The sequence below is a fragment of the Dendrobates tinctorius genome, unplaced genomic scaffold (genome assembly GCF_039654945.1).
Source record: "Dendrobates tinctorius isolate UK_male_01 unplaced genomic scaffold, ASM3965494v1 ptg000102l, whole genome shotgun sequence".
Lineage (NCBI taxonomy): Eukaryota > Metazoa > Chordata > Amphibia > Anura > Dendrobatidae > Dendrobates > Dendrobates tinctorius.
Genome location: NW_027361770.1, coordinates 9395856 through 9419210, shown reverse-complemented (window position 1 = coordinate 9419210; position 23355 = coordinate 9395856). Strand labels below are relative to the sequence as shown.

At 45.5% G+C, this 23355-nt stretch overlaps 1 protein-coding gene across 1 annotated transcript in view; it reads left to right on the top strand.

Annotated features, from left to right (window-relative positions):
- LOC141099724 (uncharacterized) overlaps positions 1-23355 on the top strand; it is a 166756-nt gene that overhangs the window by 17089 nt on the left and 126312 nt on the right. Inside the window, exon 4 of the mRNA XM_073587724.1 lies at positions 10760-10790. Within this exon, the coding sequence (XP_073443825.1) occupies positions 10760-10790 (31 nt within the window). The remainder of the gene's footprint in view (positions 1-10759; positions 10791-23355) is intronic.

The following is a 23355-nucleotide window of genomic DNA, read 5'->3' as shown; positions in this document are numbered from 1 at the left end:
AAAATCATGTGATGCTTCTCTAATTTGTGTAAATAACAGCACCTGTAACTTACCTGTGGCACCTAACAGGTGTTGGCGATAACTAAATCACACTTGCAGCCAGTTGACATGGATTAAAGTTGACTCAACCTCTGTCCTGTGTCCTTGTGTGTACCACATTGAGCATGGAGAAAAGAAAGAAGACCAACGAACTGTCTGAGGACTTGAGAAACCAAATTGTGAGGAAGCATGAGCAATCTCAAGGCTACAAGTCCATCTCCAAAGACCTGAATGTTCCTGTGTCTACTGTGCGCAGTGTCATCAAGAAGTTTAAAGCCCATGGCACTGTGGCTAACCTCCCTAGATGTGGATGGAAAAGAAAAATTGACAAGAGATTTCAACGCAAGATTGTGCGGATGTTGGATAAAGAACCTCGACTAACATCCAAACAAGTTCAGGCTGCCCTGCAGTCCGAGGGTACAACAGTGTCAACCCGTACTATCCGTCGGCGTCTGAATGAAAAGGGACTGTATGGTAGGAGACATAAAAAGACATAACCCCAAGACATAAAAAAGCCAGGCTGGAGTTTGCCAAAACTTACCTGAAAAAGCCTAAAACATTTTGGAAGAATGTTCTCTGGTCAGATGAGACAAAAGTAGAGCTTTTTGGGCAAAGGCATCAATATAGAGTTTACAGGAGAAAAAAAGAGGCATTCAAACAAAAGAACACGGTCCCTACAGTCAAACATGGCGGAGGTTCCCTGATGTTTTGGGGTTGCTTTGCTGCCTCTGGCACTGGACTGCTTGACCATGTGCATGGCATTATGAAGTCTGAAGACTACCAACAAATTTTGCAGCATAATGTAGGGCCCAGTGTGAGAAAGCTGGGTCTCCCTCAGAGGTCATGGGTCTTCCAGCAGGACAATGGCCCAAAACACACTTCAAAAAGCACTAGAAAATGGTTTGAGAGAAAGCACTGGAGACTTCTAAGGTGGCGAGCAATGAGTCCAGACCTGAATCCCATAGAACACCTGTGGAGAGATCTAAAAATGGCAGATTGGAGAAGGCACCCTTCAAATATCAGGGACCTGGAGCAGTTTGCCAAAGAAGAATGGTCTAAAATTCCAGCAGAGCATTGTAAGAAACTCATTGATGGTTACCGGAAGCGGTTGGTCACAGTTATTTTGGGCTAAAGGTTGTGCAATCAAGTATTAGTCTGAGGGTGCCAATACTTTTGTCTGGCCCATTTTTTGGAGTTTTGTGTGAAATGATCAATGTTTTGCTTTTTGCGTCATTCTCTTTTGTGTTTTTTCATTTAAGACAAATTAAATGAAGATGATAATACCAAAGAATTTGTTTGCTATCATTTTCAGGGAGAAACTGAGTATTATCTGACAGAATTGCAGGGGTGTCAATACTTTTGGCCACAGCTGTATTTTCATAAATTCACATGTGTTTTTGCCCACATATATTCTTATTTATAGGTGTGCGCTCCTTGTGCAGGATCTTTTTCTCTCTTCCATTGCTGTTCAAAACAGTGGATATGTGCGGGGAAAGATGTGTGCTCAGCGCCGAAGCCCACATCAAAGGGAGGGACACGACATGTGCCAAACATGTATGGAGCATATCGTGTAGCGGTAAATATCAGGAAAACCTCAAACACATTAATTATAAACACAGTACACACATGACTATGCTGCAGCACAGGGGCTACAGCTGGCGCCTGCCTGCAGAAAGTTTTTTTTTTTTTTTTTTGTATATAACATATTCATTATGTAAACTAAGGGGCAGGTCAGTGAGGGATCAGTGTGACCTCTCAGAAGCCATACTGATGAATACCCCCCCCCCCCCCCCCACAGGCCGCCCCTAAGCACGAGCATATCACTAACTCAAAACTGAAAATAAAGATTACACAGCAACCACAAGACGGATTTGATCACTCAAGGTATCATTGTAATCAGTATAACGGCACAGACCTGACACACTCTGTAGGTTACTGTGTAGAATCTTGCTGACAGATTCCATTTAATAACCAGTCTTGCTGAAGCCTGGCTGGTTATCAAAAACACAGAAGAACCTAATCCTTTTTTTTTAATTATAGCACAGGCGGTGGCTGAATACTTCCATCAGTCGCCACCTGCTCTTGTTGTTATCTGTTGAACATAACTCTCACCATTCTCCCCTACTCGTTCTGATTGCAGTGCTAGCAGGGGAGAATGATGCTAGCAGTCTTCAGCACCCGGCACCGGGGAACATCGCTAACTGTATCGCTGCTTCTCCAGAGCCAATACGTGTGGTACTGATGCGGCACTCGATTGCCACGCGTATTACGCACATGGACACTGATATCTCAGGTACTGGTTTTTCTGGTACTAGACCTATCGGGACGTGTGAAACTGGCTTAAGTGTGCTACGTAAAGCACTGCTATTTACTGAAAAATCCATCACAGAAAAAATAGCCCTTTCAATTTATGTACCTGACTCCAATAATTTATATACACAGCAGCCTAAAATATAATTAATATTAACGAGAGGACTAATGGTTCTATGAACAATCTAATATACAATTGCCAATCGGCTCTGTCACAGCTTCCGGTGATTGAGATGCTATCCCATAATCCACCGCGGCCGGAAGCTGTGACAAAAACTGCACCGCCATATTGGAACACCCAAGTTATGGGTATTCCGATGTGGCAGCCGGGATTCAATGAGCGACGCGGGATTCAAATCCCCTGCCGGCTGAGCCAATGAGCGTTGCCGCACGGGATTTGAATCCCCCGCCAAGCCGCGCGGCTCCGCTCATTGGCTGATTCGCCCGCCGGCTGAGGCTTGGCGGGGGATTCGAATCCCGCGCGTCACCGCTCATTGCTCAGCCGGCGGGACTTACATATTTGCATACTTACCTGATCGGGAGGAGCGTTGCCGCGGCGCTTCTCTTCTCACCGGGGCAGAAGTGCGGTGTCGGAATCGCGCATGCGCATAGCACTGTCCGGCGCCATTTTACTGAGGACACATTTGCAGTGTGTCTTCAGCAATATGGTGCTGGACAGCGCAGTATGGGCATGCGCGTACTCCGGGGGGGGGGGGGGTGAGGGTAGCTTGCATACCAGGATAGGGGGGTGAAGGAACCATGAATATCAGGATTGAGGGGTGAGAGGGCCATGCATACCAGGAAAGGGGGGTGAGAGGACCATGCATGACTGGAAAGGGGGGTTCGGGGACCATGCATCCCAGGATAGGGGGGTGAGAGGACCATGCGTCCCAGGATAGGGGGGTGAGGGGGGACCATGCGTCCCAGGATAGGGGGGTGAGGGGGGACCATGCATACCAGGATTTGGGGGTGAGGGGGGACCATGCATACCAGGATTTGGGGGTGAGGGGGGACCATGCATACCAGGATTTGGGGGTGAGGGGGGACCATGCATACCAGGATTTGGGGGTGAGGGGGGACCATGCATACCAGGATTTGGGGGTGAGGGGGGACCATGCATACCAGGATTTGGGGGTGAGGGGGGACCATGCATGCATTCAAATCCTGAGAGGCACCGCTCATTGGCTCAGCCGGTGGGGTGGGGGATTTCAATCCAGGGACGCTCAGCCAATGAGCGGTGCCGTGCGGTTTTGGGGGGGAGGGGGATTCAAATCCCGCGCGGCACTGCTCATTGGCTGAGCCGCCCACCAGAGGATGTTCATTTCACCGTACTCCTGATGCAATAGCATCGGGCCTATTTCTAGTTATATAAAATCATAAATGGGTGCAAAGTATCAGAGCAAAAAGAAAAACCTTTTTTCTAGTCCTTATTCCAGAATATTATCACTGAAAATTGCCAAAGAGGTGAGTCCAGATACGGAATTCTGATTCCATGTGATGAATACCCCAATCCTTACATTCACTACCAGACCGTGGAGGGGATTATCACACACAACTGTAATCCAATACTAGGTATAAGATTAGAAATCTCGCCAGGGGTATTAGAGATACTGCCAGGAAGATGTAGCTGGTCAGTAATACCGCCAGGACAATGTGGACACTCGTAACGGAAGATGCAACCTCCAGAGCTTCTCTCCTGAAACTTGGGTCAAACAAGCAGAAATCCAGAGATTCCGTTAGTCTGTAACAAGAGAAGAAACAGGGGTGCTCCCATGAGTGAGCCGCTCAGACTGACGTAGTGGAGCCAAATGATGAACAGGCTCACCTGGACAAGTTGGCAATCACAGGCACAACTCTGGTAAAGGCAGACTGCCGCACTTGTCAATCCCAGCAGGAATAAAACATCCAAAGAACAAGAAGGAGAGAAATGACGATCTGAAGGCGCTGTCTCACCAGATATACAGTCATGGCCAAAAGTTTTGAGAATGACACAAATATTAATTTTTACAAAGTCTACTGCTTCATTTTTTCTAATGGCAATTTGCATATACTCCAGAATGTTATAAAGAGTGATCAGCTTAACAGCAATTACTTGCAAAGTCAATATTTGCCTAGAAAATGAACTTTATCCCCCAAAACACATTTCAACATCATTGCAGCCCTGCCTTAAAAGGACCAGCTAACATCGTTTCAGTGATTGCTCCATTAACACAGGTGTGGGTGTTGATGAGGACAGGGCTGGAGATCAATCTGTCATGATTAAGTAAGAATGACACCACTGGACACTTTAAAAGGAGGCTGGTGCTTGGCATCATTGTTTCTCTTCTTTTAACCATGGTTATCTCTAAAGAAACACGTGCAGTCATCATTGCACTGCACAAAAATGGCCTAACAGGGAAGAGTATCGCAGCTAGAAAGATTGCACCTCAGTCAACAATCTATCGCATCATCAAGAACTTCAAGGAGAGAGGTTCTCTTGTTGCCAAAAAGGCTCCAGGGCGCCCAAGAAAGACCAGCAAGTGCCAGGACCGTCTCTTAAAAGTGTTTCAGCTGCGGGATCGGGCTACCAGCAGTGCAGAGCTTGTTCAGGAATGGCAGCAGGCAGGTGTGAGTGCATCTGCACGCACTGTGAGGTCGGAGACTCTTGGAGCAAGGCCTGGTCTCAAGGAGGGCAGCAAAGAAGCCACTTCTCTCCAGGAAAAACATCATGGACAGACTGATATTCTGCAAGAGGTACAGGGAGTGGACTACTGAGGACAGGGGTAAAGTCATTTTCTCTGATGAATCCCCTTTTCGATTGTTTGGGACATCTGGAAAACGGCTTATTCGGAGAAGACCAGGTGAGCGCTACCACCAGTCTTGTCTCATGCCAACTGTCAAGCATCCTGAAACCATTCATGTGTGGGGTTGCTTCTCAGCCAAGGGAATGGGCTCTCTCTCAGTCTTGCCTAAAAACACAGCCATGAATAAAGAATGGTACCAGAATGTCCTCCAAGAGCAACTTCTCCCAACCGTCCAAGAGCAGTTTGGCGATCAACAATGCCTTTTTCAACATGATGGAGCACCTTGCCATAAATCAAAGGTGATAACTAAATGGCTCAGGGAACAAAACATAGAGATTTTGGGACCATGGCCTGGAAACTCCCCAGATCTTAATCCCATTGAGAACTAGTGGTCAATCATCAAGATACGGGTGGACAAACAAAAACCTTCAAATTCAGACAAAATAAAAGCATTGATTTTGCAAGAATGGACTGCTATCAGTCAGGATTTGATCCAGAAGTTGATTGAGAGCATGCCAGGGAGAATTGCTGAGGTCCTGAAGAAGAAGGGTCAACACTGCAAATATTGACTTGCTGCATTAACTCATTCTAACTGTCAATATAACCTTTTGCTACTCATAATATGATTGCAATTATATTTCTGTATGTGATAAAAACATCTGACAAACACACATAAAAACCAGAGGCCAGCAGATCATGTGAAAATATAATATTTGTGTCATTCTCAAAACTTTTGGCCATGACTGTAGTATAATTTTTCTTTTATGCACATGAAGAAAATGCCTTGCAAACTATGGTTTGTAATTCCTTTTTTTATATTAGACTTGTGTTTGATATGATAGCACCCAGTCAAATTAACAAGAAAAACTATTATGGAGGATGGGGTTATAAATATGAGGGTACTTTGCTGGAACCTTCAAATCAGGGCTGTGGAGTCGGTAAGCCACAGTTGCGACTCCGACTCCTGGATTTTATCAGGCTCCAACTCTGGCTCCGACTCTGGCTCCGTCTCCGACTCCTTCATAAATGGCCAATTCATAACAACAAATTTACTGTTGTAAAATATTAAACATCGTGCTTATTCAGTTTCTCACCATCATATAAGTAATCAGACCACTTAGAGCAAAAACTACATTTATTAGAATACAATTAGAATATAGCAAATAACTTTTATAAACTTTTCTAAACTGTAAGTAAATATGCAATAAACACTTTTATGCAGTTAATAAGAAGAAATCTATAAATTTGTCCTCAGAAAAAGTATTGCCTCTGTCAGATCCTCCTTCATGGATGCCCTCAAATCTGATCTAATTATTTTGAGAGCAGAGAACAACCTCTCTACACTAACTTGTGTTGGTGGCAAAGCAGTAACCACTCGGGCAACATCTCTGACAATGTCACGATACAGAGGAATCGCTTGTTGCACTGTTATTTTTGATGAACGGTCAAATTTCTCAATTTCTTTTAGTGCACATGAAAAATTCTGCTGAAATGTACTGGCTGTGTTCTTTGATGGGGATGACTCTTCTTCTATGCGGGAACGCTTTGCACGGTCCTTGTGATCCAAATATTTTTCGAAATTAAATTCTTCATCAGTTGATGATGAGGGTGAAGATGTGGCAGGACGACCAAATTCTTCTTGTTCCTCCTGACTGTTCTGCAACCCTTTCATCCTTACTGCTATTTCAAACAGAGCTTCTTTTCCTTTACTTAGCTGTTGATCATCTAGAAGAATCTGATGCATTGGGTCTACATAAACAGCTGCCAAAAGAATGTTATTTTGTAATAGTAGCTCCTCTCCGTTTCATTGATGTAGCAATGCCACTTGCAATTAACCCTCCTCTATGGGACAGGCGAAACATCAGGTTCTTCCACTCCTTTAAGAAAATACCTGGAGTTAAGTCCTCTGCTTGTAATTTTTTAGTCACTGTAAATGGGTGCTCTAGCAACTTTTCCAGCTCAGTCACCTGATTCCACTGACTTTCATTTAGCGTCAGTTGAGGGTTAGCCATGTCTACAAGAAAGGTTTTCAGTTCAACCAAGCACTGAATCATTAAGTAAGTACTGCCCCATCGTGTGGTTTGATCAATAATTGCCCCTTTTCCAGCACGTCTCTTCAAAATTGAGTCAACTTTAGGGGTTCTGGCAACAGTAGCCAATTTTCTCACCTTGCCAATCAGTGCAGCAGCATGTCCTTCTTGCAGACTGTCTTATAGCCAGCTGTAGCGTATGCACAACACAGCGCATGTGATGAATGAAAGAACATATTTACACAGTTTCAACAAGATCATCTAAACTATCATGTTGCTGTTCATCTGAAGCAATTTCAGTTTGCTCCTCAGTTACAATACTGTGTTCCTCTTATTTCAAACATTTGTGTCTGTGGACCCAGAATGTTCTTCTAGCTGCTGGTCACCATCATTTCGCTCATTCATTAGCTTAATAGTACTTATCATATTTGAAGCATTGTCAGTTACGACAGAAAGAACTTGCTCTTTTTTAAGTTCATAGTCTTGCAGAACCTTTTCCACCAAGACCTGGAGAAACTCACTGGTGTGATGAGCTTTGGTGTCTTTTACTGCCAATGTCTTGATAACTATTTCATTTTTGTCACAAACAAATCGGACATTGATGGCAAAATAGTTCACTCTGTGACGTGTGCAGGCATCCATTTTAAGAAACAGAAAGTGTCCCTTGAGAGTTTTTTTAAGTTCTTCCTTTTGTTTAAAAGCTTCTTCGATTACTAATTTTCTAATACTCTCTCTCTCCAGAGAAACACCAAGCTTGCGGGCCATTTCCCCATTCAGACACATAAAAGCTGGTCGTGAAAATAATGAAATAGGCACACTATCCTTTACAACAAGCTCTATGATCTGTTTTTTAAATGTATCTACTGTCATTGTCACAGTAACTTTGTCACTGACAAAATATCTTGCAACTGATGGCTGCAAAGTTCTCTGCTCCTTTGTTTGGCTGGAAGAGCTGGGCACTGGTTCATTGGTTTGGATGCAGTCTTTCTCATCCACTGCTTTCAGTACTTCTGGATGAAAGCACTGTAAATGTCTCTTTAGATTAGAAGCTCTGGTAGGAGCATTTTTATCTTTGCCTGAATATGCACTCATCTTGGCTTCACAGCATTTGTTTTCGTCTGGATCATTTGTCATACACTGACAGATAATGTTTTCTATCTTGAGTGATGGTGAAATGTTCAAATACAGCTGATTTAATGTGATGCTTCTTTGACATTCTCAGGTTTTTAATTCTGCATTCACAATCCAAATGACAACTGTTTTTCCTAAAAACAATTGTACAAAATTATTGCCAGGTCGTACAACTGATATAGTGGTCAGTAATACTGTTATTATTCCTCATGTACTCACAGTTAACTGATGCAAAGTTTGTTGAAAGGATAATACTTCTTACAGTCTTCCTCTTCTGAGTAGCAGGCAGCTGTGAGATGCTTGGAAGACGCACACCTAGTATGATCTAGTCTAGAGGAGGAGCTTTACTACTAAGAATTTGCAACACATTTTCACTTTCAGTTTCATACATTGTAAGTAGGGGGGTTGGGGCAGCATGAGGTTAACCAAGTATAAGATTAGATAAGGGCAGTGGAGAACAGTGACACACAAGAAGTAAGAAATGTCTCTATCTCCAGCAGAACTACTTATCACTGTTGTTCATAGTTTGATAAAACATATATATTTGAGTAACATTTATAAAATTCATATGAAAGTTCAATTATGAAATATTAATACATTTTTTTTAAAGCTGGAGTCGGTACATTTCTTCCGACTCCAACCAAAACTAACTCCGACTCCGACTCCACAGCCCTGCTTCAAATGTGGTAATCAGAAATGTAAGAGCTGTAAATGGCTACATTCAGGTAGAAAGCAATTTGTATCAGTTGCTACAGGGGAAAGGTTTTTTTTTTTTTCTTTTTTTAAAGTTCTTTAAACTTTACAGTTCGGATATCACAAATGTATTGCAGTGTCAATGAAAATTGCAATATGTGGGATGGACCACTATGCCAAACATGTCTAATATAAAAAATGGAATTATGAACCATACTTCACAAAGGCATTTTTTTTCATATGCATGAAAAAACCCGCCAGTGTTTGTGCATTTATTATATAGCCCCTATCCCGGTAAACGGACATATATACCAGGATGGTACATGCACGCATACATACGTAGCTAGGATGGGGGGGTGGGAGATCCTGGGTCCCAATCTTGCATTGGGGCCCATCGGACTCTAGTTACGCCACTGCCTAAAAACATGCCATTTGTAATTATCCTGCGCCACATGCCGTGCTGTCCCAGAGGTGTTCACTCCGTCCACACAATAGCTGTCTCTCCTGCCCTGATTGACATGGCTGACTTAATCTACCCAACCTGCTATGCCTGCGCAGTTTCTATTCTTGAGGCCTCCTTCACATGTCTTGTGCTTATAGCATGTGTGGTTTCCCTTTTTTTTTTTCTCCAGCAGCACGGATAACAAGGGCCAATACAATATGGTTCTGTGACAAACACATACACCACACGCATGGCGTAAAAGTACAATCCAAGTGCTATGTGTTTAACGTTGCAAAGTATAGGAGAAACTTTGTCCTTTCTTTCTTTACCCATATAGGAAAAAGTGAATGACGCACGGATGGAAAACTCTAACACTAGTACTGGGTTTTCACATACGTGTTTCATACAGACATGTGAAGAAAGCCTTACTGTTCAGGCGTGAGAGGTGGACAGACTCTGGATGACGTAGGAGTTGGGTTGGCCATGGGCACCTATCTTACCATCTATTTCCCCATACTGAAATAAATGCTATATTGGGCACACAGGGGAATGAAGATAGACAGCCCAGGTCTTAAGTGGACATACTCATGTAATAAGATATTTTCATGTGTTGCTCCAGAGGCACACTTACATTGTGGCATAGTAATGCTGTGCCCTGGGCACTGAGGAACTTCTAACTCCCGGCATACTAATGAGAGAGGGAATATAGCATTCTATACATATACTACCTGGGCCTGTAAGCATATGTGCAGACTATCGGTAAACGCTTCGGGTTGGACGCTGCATACATGTGCAGCGTCCAGCTCGCAGCATTCAGATGTTACGGCATTTTGGATGGGATTTAAAGAAATCCCACGTCCACTATGTATCCAGAGATACCTGCGGCTCACCCACGGAGACGGACATGCGACACATTTAACCAGACTACAGTCTTTCTATCTTGGTGAGACACGAGTCTCCGCAAGAGATATTTCAGCCATAGAGTGTATTGGATGCAGTGAATCAGCACAGTTCAGTTAACACGCGGATTCTCCTGGGTTCAATAGATAGCAGCGCTTTGGACCTAGCGAACATGTCCTGCGCCCAAACCGCTGCCAGTTCTGGAATGTCTGCACATACCCTGACAATCACCTGATAAGGCTTCTTTCAATGGGACTTCATGTTGGTTATTTTCTTATCTATGTTAACTGGCTTTGGCTGCTGAGGCCTAGATTGTAAAAAGAAGGTCCTCTAACTAAATTGTTTATTATATCACTTTTATTAATTTAATGTGTTTAGCACTGATGATTTTTTTTTTCCTGATTCTAATTTTTTTCCTATTTATATTTTAGGTGGAAGAGGCTCTTAGAAATTACAAAAAAGGTGACCATAACATTTGTATACTGCACTGAAAATATGATTTCTTTCGGATTGCCGTGAAACAAGTAGTGTGGGCCTTGACTGCAGGGCTTGAGATGTGCTACAGAACGTAGTGTGTTCTCTTACTACAGGATTACCCCCTCTGCTGTCACCTAGATTATTAGCTGTAAGCTGACTACTTGCCAGTGCCAATCTGTAGAGGGTTGTCAGTAAAAACAACCTATGTCAATGTGCTCAATCCTCTGTGAGCCAGGACACAGAGGAGCCTCCAGTTCTGGCACACCTAAACAGCTATTCCAACCACATTCATTCTACAGCTTGTTATGAGCGGGGATGGTGACATCCCATCTCCAGATATCAGGTTGCATGCGCTAGAAGTAGCTTTGATACATCTGTCTTGGAGTAGCTACCTTACATTCACTCAGTGCTTTAAAAAAAAAAAAAGTTACTTGCTTGTGTTACTCAAGATATGCAGCCACACTGCATGGAAATAGTCATCTTGTGCCACAATTTTACTGCAGTTATGTAGTGAATTCTTTGTTTTTATTTATCACGACTTAATGGCGTTAAGGTTAGGTAACCACAACCTCAGATGAACAACAGCACATTGCAGATTAAACCAGTTCATTATTTAACCCCTTAGTGGCCAGGTCAATTTTTACAATTCTGACCACTGTCATTTTATGAGGTTATAGCTCTGGAACGCTTCAATGGATTCCACTGATTCGGAGAAAAATGGAATTTTTCTCAAAACTTTAGAAAATTTTGCAACATTTAAAATTTTACATTTTGTGCCCTTAAATCAGAGACTCGTGTCACACAAAATAGTTAATAAAGAACATTTCCCACATGTCTACTTTACATCAACCCAATTTTGTAATCCTTTTTTTTTTTTGTTAGGACGTTATGAGGGTTAAAAGTTGAACAGCGACTTGTTGTTCCAACAAAATTTACAAAGTAATTTTTTTTTTTTTTTGTTACTACCTTACATTTGAAGTGACTTTGAGGGGTGTCAGTATGTCAGAAAATAGCCAAAAGTGACACCATTCTAAAAAATGCACCCCTCAGGGTGCACAAAACCACATTCAAGAAGTTTGCTCACCCTTCAGGTGCTCCACGAGAACTAAAGCAGTGTGGAAGGAGAACATTAACTTTTTTCACAAAAAAATTTACTTTAGACCCAAACTTTTTTTTTATTTTCACAAGTATAAGGAGAAAATGGACCACAAAATTTGTTGTGCAATTTCTCCTGAGTACGCTGTTACCCCGTGTGTGAGTGAAAGCCACTGTTTGGGCACATGGTAGGGCTCAGAAGAGAGGGAGCACCCCTGACTTCTTGAACACAAAATTGGCTGGAATCGATGGCAGACATCATGGTGTGTTTGGAGATTACTAGAGATGAGCGACTTTGCCTTTTTTAGGGTCGAGTCGGGTTTCATGAAACCCGACTTTCTCAAAAGTCGGGTCGAACGAAATCGGCCGACTATAGGGAAAAGTCGGGGTCCGACAAACATGAAACCCAATGCAAGCCAATGGGGAAGCAAAGTCGGCAGGGAGTGGAGGACAGTAAACACCTACAGTGCCCATTTCAATGCCAACAACATCAATTCTTATTACTGAAGCTTGTCAACCTGAATTTACTTCATAATAATAGTTAACGCATTAAAAACTGGGGGTTATTTGGCTAAAGTTGTGAGGGGCGATAGGGCTGGCTCCAGGTTTTCGTGTGCCCTGGGCCAGAGAGTGTCAGTGCGCCCCTTTAACACATACCACAATTCATGATGCTCCGATACGACACAAATATAGGTATAGTACAATGAAAAATACTTCACTGCTTACATGACATGACTGATGTCTATTTTAATTTCTACAATAGGTCAAAAAAAGGACAGTATATTGCTCCATACAGTATTATGGCCACCATTCTGTGCGCCATACAGAATGAGACCCATATATTTATCCATACAGAATAATTGGTCAAATATAATGTTCCATACAGTATATGATGAGCTCCACATAATGCTAGAGTATATGATGGTCCCCATGGATGATGCTCCAGTGTGTTATGGGCCAAAATAATGCTCCATATATGATGGGCCCCATTTCTAATGCTCCAGTGTATAATGTGCCCCATAGATGCTGCTCCAGTGTCTGATCTGGCTCATTTAGAATGCTCCAGTATATGATGAGCCCCATGGATGATGCTCCAGTGTCTTATGGGCCAAAATAATGCTCCATATATGATGGGCCCCATTTCTAATGCTCCAATATATAATGTGCCCCATAGATGCTGTTCCAATGTCTGATCTGGCCCATTTAGCATGCTCCAGTATATGATGGGCCCCATTTTGAATGAACCCAGGCATGGTATATGAAAAGAGCTCCATGGAGTAATCTGAAGTGTGTGCTGCTGGATCCTTCACTTTTGGTGTGGGTGAAGGACCCAAGGAAAGGGGTTGCTCCTGACCAGAAGCCTGCACTGACGACTCAGTGCTTGCATTTTTTGAAACTTCAGAAGAGGAGGCGATAGAGTTGGAGGCTGTTTCAGCAATGTAAGTCGTAAACAGTTCCTGCTGCTCCGGCTTTAAAAGCTGTTTACCTACTCCCAGAAAAGGGAACCTTAAAGGCCTTCTTGTGCCAGACGATGACGCAGGCTCAACACCTCCCGCCTTAGCTGCTATTGTGCTTTTGCCAGAACCAGCCGATGCACGACCACCATCAGTACCAGCTGCACCCTCCTGCCCACGTCCACGGCCTCTTCCACCATACTTCCTCATGTTTGGGAAAATGTACCAAAAATACCAGCAGAGAGATGGTCTGTATCAGGAGCGTATAGCTGTGTAAGGTGTATTAAAAAAATTAAACCTCCGTATATATTTTGTTAGTCACAGACGCTCTCCCAGTATGTATTTGACCGTAATCCAACAAGCAGATATACGGTACTGTATCAGAAGTGTACAGCTGTATACGTTTTTGGTGAAACTAACAATCTCCGTATATGTATTTACAGAGTGTCGCACACACACGCTGACTCTGTATAGATGTGACTGTAATGCGAACAGCAGATATACAATACTGTTTGAGAATCGGACAGCTCAGTACGGTGTATGGAGAAATGGAAATGTCTGTATATGTATTTACGGAGTGTCACATACACACGCTGACTCTGTATAGATGTGACTGTAATGCGAACGGCAGATATACAATACTGTTTGAAAATCGGACACCTCTATACGGTGTCTGTATAGAAAATTGTAAATCTCCGTCTATTTTTATACGGAGTAACACGCTGTCTCTATAGATTTGACCGTAATCAAACAGCAGATATACGATACTGTTTGAAAAGCTGACAGCTCTATACTGTGTAGGTCTGGAAAAATGGAAAATCTTTTTTTTTTTCTTTTTCCAGAGTCACATAAAGCTTGTATTTGTCCGTGATACCAGCTGTTACACGGTAGTGTGTGAGGAGCGTACACCGCTATACGCTGTGTGAAAAATTGAACGCTTGGTAACTGAGCAGAACAAAATAATAAAAGTTGGAGTGCTTTGAAAAAAGCAGTTTGATCAGCAGTGTGCATACAGCATTGCAGCTAGCAGGTAGCCTTAAAAGGCAGCCTAATCGCCACCAGCGCTGCTGCACACAACAAAAATCCTCCCCTTTCACTGCACACTAACTGTACAGTGAAAAGCGCTATCAGCAGAAGCTATTTTTTTTTCTTCCCTGCCTAACTCTCTCCCTATTCAGAATCAGCAGCAGAACTTTTCCCTATTCTAAGATCGGCAGAAGTAAGATGGCGGTCACAGCCTTTTATAGCCACTGTGACGCCACACAAAGCCAGCCAATCACTTCAATGCCCTTCTCTAAGATGGTGGTGGCCGCTGCCCATGTCATCGCGTTGTCCACAGTGTGCATCCTTCATCATTGGTTGAGAGAAGGCGCTGGAAGCGTTATTTGAAGCGCGACTTTGGCACTCGGGTCGTCGACCTCATGGCCGACCTCACGCTATGGTCGGGTTTCGATCGTCGAAACCCGACTTTAGCTAAAGTCGGCGACATTTGAATTTAACCGACCCGTTTCACTCAACTCTAGAGATTACATCAAGAAAATGTATTATTGCCACACTAACCATGTGATTATGCTGCAGAACAAATTCCATGGCTGGCACCTGCCTGCAGAAGCGTTTTTTTCTCTTTCTTCAGTATATACAGATATTCATTATGCAAACTAGGGGGCAGGTCAGTGAGAGATCAGTCACCTGTCGGCTGTCTGCACTATGAATACCTAATCAGAGCACTACATACCCCATCCCCGCCGTAGGGCACGAGAATCTCATTAGCATAAAACTGAAAATAAAGATTAAAAAAAACAACCACAATATGAATTTAATCAACCAAGGTATCATTTTAATCAGTTTAACTGCGCCAACCTGACACTGTGCGTAGGTTACTATGCACAATCCTGCTGACCGGTTCCCTTTAGGGTTTAAAGGGGTTGTCCAAGCATGCCGTCATGATTCTCTGGTATTGCCACTGTAAATTGAATGGGCATATGACCACTTGGATACAATTTGCATAATCTTGGCTATATAGTGTCTACAACAATATGCGCGTTTCAACTTGCGCAGGTCAGAAGTGATTAGTTTTTGCATTTATTTCATTTCCACTGCTCACCTAAGTAATTTCATGACCCCAGAGAATCCTGTGAGCAATCCCCCCTGTAAAGAATATAAAAATTAGCACTAAATAAAAAGGCCCTGTGTATCTGGACCATTATGGCAGATTAACCCCTTAGTGGCCAAGCCAATTTTGCCCTTAAAGCGAACCTGTCATTAGGATTTTGCTAAGTAAACTAAAGGCATTGTCAGGCTGTTGTTGTTGTTACATTGATTAAAATTATACCTGGGTTGATGAAATCCATCTTGTGGTTCCTATGTAATCAGTTTTGGAAATTTTCAGTTAATCAGATGCTCGTACTTCGGGGCGTGCCTATGGGCGGGTCTTTTTTGGTGCTTTGACCCCATCAGCATCAATCTAACTTAAATTACTAGTTACTGATGGGTGGCGCTTGCGCAAGTTGAGAGCATCGCTTGCTGATAGATGTTACTGCACATGAGCTGCTGACGCATTTTAAATAGGCAGGTCACTGAAGATTTAATGACCTGTCATTTAAGCCCAGAATGATAACGATGAGGCCAGAACGCTATCATCTCATTAACTGAAAACTTTTAACACTGATTACACAAGAACCACAAGACTGATTTCTTCAACCCAGGTATCATTTAAATCTGTGTAACAACGCCAACTTGACTGAAATTGACATTCCTCATAGGTTTTTCTACAGATTTTTACAGCTCCGGCATGCGTATGCAGCTCAAATCAAAACTAGAGATCTTAGTATAGACCTTAATCCCTTGACAATGTTGGTGGGGGGCTTGGGCTCCATAAGAGGACTGATTTCCTCCATCTATAGAATACTTCACAATGCATTCCACGATAAGTACCCCCTTTGCACCAAAGCTAGATGGGAGGAGGATGTTGGCCAGCTCTCAGATGATCAATGGGACTAAAAGTGCCCTGTCTTTTGCTATCGGAGGCCCAGAGATTATCGCATGTGTATCTAATACATAGGAAATATAAAACGCCTGCGTTCTTGCACAAAATCGTGATAAGGAGTGACTCGTGCTACCCCGATGTAGCCTACCTGTTGCACACCTTAGGCATATGTTCTGTGTGTGTCCTCGGCTTGGACGGTTCTGGAATAATGTTCTGAATACCTTGGCAAGTTAATGGTTCAAGATTGCTCCCAGATCCAAAGGTCTGTGTGCTGGGTATTATACCGGATGTTCCTGTGGAAGAACCGCTAGCGATCGGTATGGCTAGAATTCTATATATAGCATGGAAAACCATTGCCTTGCACTGGAAGCAATCTGCACCCTCGACGGTGGAGGAGTTTATTAATAGAGTCAATAGTTCTATAAGGCTGGAAAAAGGAGTGTATATTAAATGAAAAGCTATCGGAAAATTTGATCAAATCTGGAGCCCCTGGCTTAACACCCCGGGTTTGCCATCCCAAATCTTGTTGCTGGAGAATCTGTTACCTATGCTTCATTAATTATGGTACCCCTTAGGCTACTTTCACACATCAGTTTTTCTCCGTCAGGTGCGATCCGGCATCGCGCCGGATCCGGCAAATGTTATGTAAAACCGGATGTGACGGATTCGGTTTTCTGCCGGATCCGTCTTGGTCGTCAGACCATAAACCGGATCCATCTCATCAGTTTCATCCGTTTTTCCATCCGTTTTCCGCCGGATTACGCCGGATCTGGTTTTTAAAAACGCCCCTTGGGGGCTTCGAAACGGGATTGGCTGCTGAAATCTATATATACCGTGTTCCTACAGCCCATCTTTGACAGGTTGTAGAGGAGAAACTGCATGTTGGAGAGAAGAGCAAGTGACTGGCGAAGATGGATGTTGTGATTGCAAATATTTTGAAGAATGTGGTGGATTTTACAGCGGAGGCGAACCGTTTGAGGGTGATTGTTCTGGAGAAGGAGAGAGCAAGACAGCAGCGCATCAGCGACGCCGTTTGTCGATCCACCCCATCACAGCCAAGAGACTGACGCGTGGGTTCTATTCTACTCTCTGCATGGACCTTAGACGAAACCCGGAGAAATTTTTTGGATATGTTCGGATGAAAATGGAGAATTTTGTTTACTTGGTGGAGCGCATTGCACACCTCATAAGAAAAGCTGACACCTATTGCCGCTTCTCCATTTCACCCGCAGAGCGTCTGATGGTGACTTTAAGGTAAGCCACATTTATTGTATATGCTCGCATCAGAGCACACTTTCACTGCAATCTTGTTGGTGGTAGTTTGTATCTCCAAATCTTATAGCTGAGTTTTGGTATGTAATGCTGTGATTTTTAACTAATTGATTGTTTTTTAATTCCCCACAGATTTCTTGCAACTGGAGAATCCCTTTCGTCACTGCATTTCCAGTACAGACTCAGGATTTCAACCATATCTGGAATAGTGAAGTACACATGCCGTGCACTGTGGGACTCCTTAGTTGAAGAGTTTTTACCAGAGCCCACAACAGAGAGGTGGATTGAAATCTCTGAAAAGTTTCTACAGATATGTCAGTTTCTGAACTGCTTGGGCGCTGTGGATGGGAAACATATCCGCATTGTAAAGCCAGCAGGATCGGGATCGGAATATTTCAATGACAAGAAATATTTCTCCATTGTCCTCATAGCCATCGCTGACGCGGAATACAAATTTATTGCTGTTGATATTGGGGCCTATGGCCGTTCCAATGACTCTCAAGTTTTCAAACTGTCTGCCATGGGGCGTAAACTGTATGGAAACACCTTCCAGTTCCCATCCCCTAGACCGATGCCGCAAACATCTGGTCCACCTATGCCTTTTGTCTGTGTAGGGGATGAAGCATTCCAGCTGTCAGAACACCTTTTGAAACCCTACTGTAGCAGAGGATTGACAAGAACAAAACGCATTTTTAATTACCGGCTAACAAGAGCAAGAAGAATGATGGAATGCTCCTTTGGTATTCTGACAGCCAAATGGCATGTCCTATTGACTGCGATCAACCTCAAGACAGAAACTGTGGATGAGGTGATCAAAGCTTGCATGGTACTCCACAATTTTGTTATGTGCAAGGAACCCATTTCCATTGAGGACACCGCTGAAGAAACCACCTTGCAAGATTACCAGAACATTACCAATAGAAGTTCTGTGACGGTGTCACGAATGAGGGACCATTTTGCACCTCAAGGCAGAATAGACTGGCAGGATGACAGAATTTGATAAATTTCTGCCCTTAACCAAAGTTGTGTACCTTCTGTACCAACAGTATATACCTTTTCCAACCAAATTTGGCTATCTTGTCGTCTATCTTGTCGTGGTTTAACTATTTTTACCTTGACCACAGTTGTGTACCTTTTTGTGTTTTAGGCAAAGTCTTTCACCTTTTACCAAAAGTTGTGTACATTGTTAGGAAATCCCAACAAGATACACAACTATTGGTAAAAGGTGAAATACTTTGTCTAAAACACAACCAGGAACACAACTGTGGCCAAAAGGTAAAATTTATTTACCTTACTCTGTCGCCTTATTGGGGGACACAGAACCTTGGGTGTTATGCTGCTGTCCACTAGGAGGCGACACTATGCATAATCTGAAAAAAGATTAACTTTGGCTCCTCCTCTGCAGTATACACCCCTGGACGGCGTCAGCCTTCTCCAGTTTTTGCTTAGTGTCGCAAGGAGGCACACCTTTTTTTTCTTCCGTTTTTTTCCTTTTTTCACGGAAATACAGATGAAGAAAAGTGGGTCTCCAGCGAGACTCCCGGCATGGCTCCCTCCTCGGTCCCCTATTAGGGGTACCCGGTTGAGGTGGTTTTTTTCCCCATGTCGCTCCCTCCCCAGTCCCTCGAGTCCTGGTTCGAGGTCGAGACCCCCCTCCTTCCCCAACACCCTTAGGGGTTTGGGTCGAGGCGAGGATGAAGACCCCCTGACGGTGACAGACGCACCCTCCCTAATCCCCCGCAGGGGGTATTAGGTTGAGACGCCTCAGGTAGGGTCGGAGATCAGGCAGCATTCCGCAGCTTCCAGGGACCCCAGGCCGGCTGAGGGATCCTGTGGGGGCCGGGGGAGGGTGCGGACTGGATGGCACAGCAGAAACAGGACTTTTGCTGCGTCCCTGTCTCTGCAGCAGCAGCGGCTCCATAGCCCTTCAGGGGCCCCCCATACAAAAACCGCTACCCCTGCTACCCCCACCGCTATCCAGTCGACCGTTCTGGGGGGGTCTGGTAAAAATCCGCCCCCCCCCCCCCCCCGGACTACCGCGCCGCTCTGGAGCCCTCCTGGGCATCAGGCTTCAAATTTAGACCGCGGCTTCGGCCTAGCTGAAGCCGCCGCCTTTTCCCCACCCCCCGGCCCGCCCCCCGGATGACCAAAATGACACACTGGAGTGTCATAGAAGGGGCGGATTGAGGCAGAAAGGGCGCGTTTTTACACAGCCCAGCGCGCCCTTTTCAGCTCTCCGCCCCCTCCTCCCTCTCCTCAGAGCCCCGGTGGCCATTTTTTCTGGATGAGATCCAGGAGAGAAGCATCACAGCGGTCTCCGGGGGGCACAGAACTTGGATCTGTCGGCGCTGGACCTAGGGGCACACCGGTGGGGTAAGCTCACAGCTGGGTTCTCATTACTCAGCTGTGAATCTATACTTCCTATAAGGCTTTCTGTGGGTTCCCTCTGCGTAGCCACCCCTGTACGATCCCTTATAGCCAGCCTCTGTGCACTATGCCGGGCTCAAGGAAGAGAACCAGGCAGGAATGTTTCTATGCATTCTGCACAGCCTGCAAAGCCACGCTCCCTAGTGGCAGCACGTATCCGCACTGCCGGGTCTGCATCCAGAACTCTGGGTCAGAACCCCAGGGAGTCCCTACTGACGCTTCAGTGTCACAGGCCACGCCGGAATGGGCAACTCAGATGTCTCAGTCTATGTCACAGTCCATAGACAACCTAACTGCTACATTGCTGCAAGCTCTGCAGAGTCGGACCCCGGCTATGGACGGTACACAGCAAACGGACAGCTTGTCTCAGGAACATGCTGCTTCCAACTCTCACAGACGTAAGCGGACTCACAGGTCTCGATCACCTGAGTCGCACTATAGCACAAGATCGTTCCCCTCTAGGGAGAGACAGCGTCATTCCAGGTCTCCTGGGCAGTCCCCTGCCACAGACAGACAGTGCAATTTACCACAGGGATCCCCCACCACAGAAGACCCCCGCCCCAGGTCGCCCTCCAGGGATCACCTTAGTGAGGCACAGGATTCGGAGGGCATCTGTGACTCCGACTCAGATAATGAAACGGTCAGGTCCGTGGTACCTTCTCCCCCTAGCAATACAGCGCTAGTTGAGGACATAATTTCTTCTATTCATCGGGTGCTAAAAATTCCAGAGTCGCCCCCGGAAGTCCCAAAACATAGGATTTGCTTCGAAAGTGTTCAAAAACCACCTAAGGTCTTCCCTAATCATGATGAGTTTGAGAAAATACTTACCAAACAGTTTGCGCAGCCTGACAAAAAATTTGCTAATCGCAAATATCTGGAAGCGAAGTACCCCTTCCCACAGGAAGACACCAAACAATGGGCAGATCCACCTGAAGTGGACCCTCCGGTTTCTAGGCTAGCAGCGCAGACTTTACTCTCTCTGCCGGATAGCTCAACCCTCAGGGACGCAGCAGACCGGCAAGTAGAACACATGGCTCGTTCTATTTTCGAAGCGGCAGGCGCCTCTCTGGGCCCTGCGTTTGCTTCAGTTTGGGCAGCCAAGGCCATCCTAGCTTGGGCCAAAAGACTACAGGAGGGTCTTCAGGCTTCAAATCCTGAACTCTCGGACCAAGCGGTCCAGATGGCAGTGGTAGCAGACTACATGATTCATGCAGCCCTGGATTCCGCCAGAGGTGTAGCGGGAATAGCATCAAACGCCATCACGATCCGACGCATCCTCTGGCTGCGAGAATGGAAAGCGGATGCGGCCTCAAAGAAGTCCCTCACGCGACTTCCGTATTCTACTGGTAGACTTTTCGGCGAAAAGTTGGACACCATGATAGCCAATGCCACCGGGGGTAAGAGTACCTCTCTCCCTCAACTAAAACCGAAACGCACGTTCAAACGAAGAAACCAGACGCGATTCCGATCCTTTCGGAATTCCTCGGGCTGGTCCGTTTCGCGCCCAGGGCAAAACCGCAACCGTTCTCCACGCAGAGACAACCCACGGACGCAGCAGCGACCGGACAGGGCTTGGCAGTCGAAAGCAGGCCAAGCGAAACCCAAGGGAGGAAAACCTCAGAACTTCACTTCATCATGACTCGAGACCTCCGGAAGACACCCCACCAGTAGGCGGCCGACTTTTACTCTTTCAGCAAGTCTGGCTGCCTATTACAGAAGACAGGTGGGTCAGGGAAATAGTGTCTTCCGGATACAAGATAGAGTTCACTTCCGTTCCACCGAACCGGTTCTTCCTTTCTGTTCCTCCAACACCACCAGAAAAGGCTTGTGTCTTCCACCAAGCGGTTTCCTCTCTCCTTCAATCAGGAGTTGTGGTGCCGGTTCCCGAGAACGAGAGATTCCGAGGATTCTACTCAAATTTGTTTGTAGTCCCCAAGAAAGGAGGCGGCGTCCGACCCATACTGGACCTAAAACAGCTCAACAATTACGTACGGGTCCGTCATTTCCGCATGGAGTCCCTCCGGTCCATCGTTGCATCCATGGAGCAGGGAGAATTCCTCGCCTCCATAGACATACAGGATGCGTATCTCCACATACCAATTGCTCCCGCCCACCAAAGGTTTCTCAGGTTCGCGGTCAACCAAAACCACTACCAGTTTGTCGCCCTTCCGTTCGGACTCGCCACGGCTCCAAGAACGTTCACCAAAGTCATGGCGGCCACCATGGACGTCCTGCACTCAAGAGGCATTCTAGTCGTCCCGTACCTGGACGACCTCCTCGTCAAGTCTCCCACTTTCAAAGACTGCGAGGTCAGTGTCTCAATCACTCTAGACACTCTGAGTCGCCTGGGATGGCTAGTCAACCTACAGAAATCGTCGACCATCCCAACTCGGACTCTAACATTCCTGGGAATGGTATTCGACACCACCAGGGGCCTGGTGCTCCTTCCCAAGGACAAGACACTGGCCATCCGTCTGGGAGTTCGCACACTCCTTCGCAGTCCTCCTCGATCTCTCCGGTTTGCCATGAGAATCCTCGGCAGGATGGCAGCAGCAATAGAGGCAGTGCCATTTGCCCAGTTTCACCTCAGGGTCCTTCAGCTAGCCATACTCAGATCTTGGGACAGGAACCCCTTCTCCCTCGACAGGGAGTTCAGGTTGACGTCATCGACCAGGAGGTCCCTGCACTGGTGGCTCAAACCAACCTCGCTTACACGAGGGAAGCCATTCCTCTCAGGACAATGGAAGATCCTGACTACCGATGCAAGCCTGACAGGCTGGGGGGCGGTACACCTACATCACAGGGCACAGGGCAAGTGGTCACCGAGGGAAGTGACATTGCCCATCAATGTTCTGGAAATCAGGGCCATTCTCTTGGCACTGAGAGCCTTTCATCACTTGCTTGCAGCCTCGCACATACGGATACAGTCGGACAATGCCACGGCTGTGGCATACGTGAATCACCAAGGCGGGACCCGCAGCACCCAGGCAATGAGAGAAGTGGCTCATATCCTCCGCTGGGCGGAAGACACAAGGTCGGTTCTTTCTGCGGTACACATTCTGGGTGTAGAAAACTGGGAAGCCGACTTCCTCAGCAGGCAAGGAATGGACTCGGGGGAGTGGTCTCTCCATCCCGAGATTTTTTACCAGATCTGTCAACGATGGGGAACCCCGGATGTGGACCTAATGGCATCCCATCTCAATGCCAAGGTTCCCAATTTCATGGCCAGGACACACGACCCGCGGTCGCTCGGAGCGGATGCCCTGGTCCAGGACTGGTCCCAGTTCCGACTCCTGTACATCTTTCCACCCCTCCC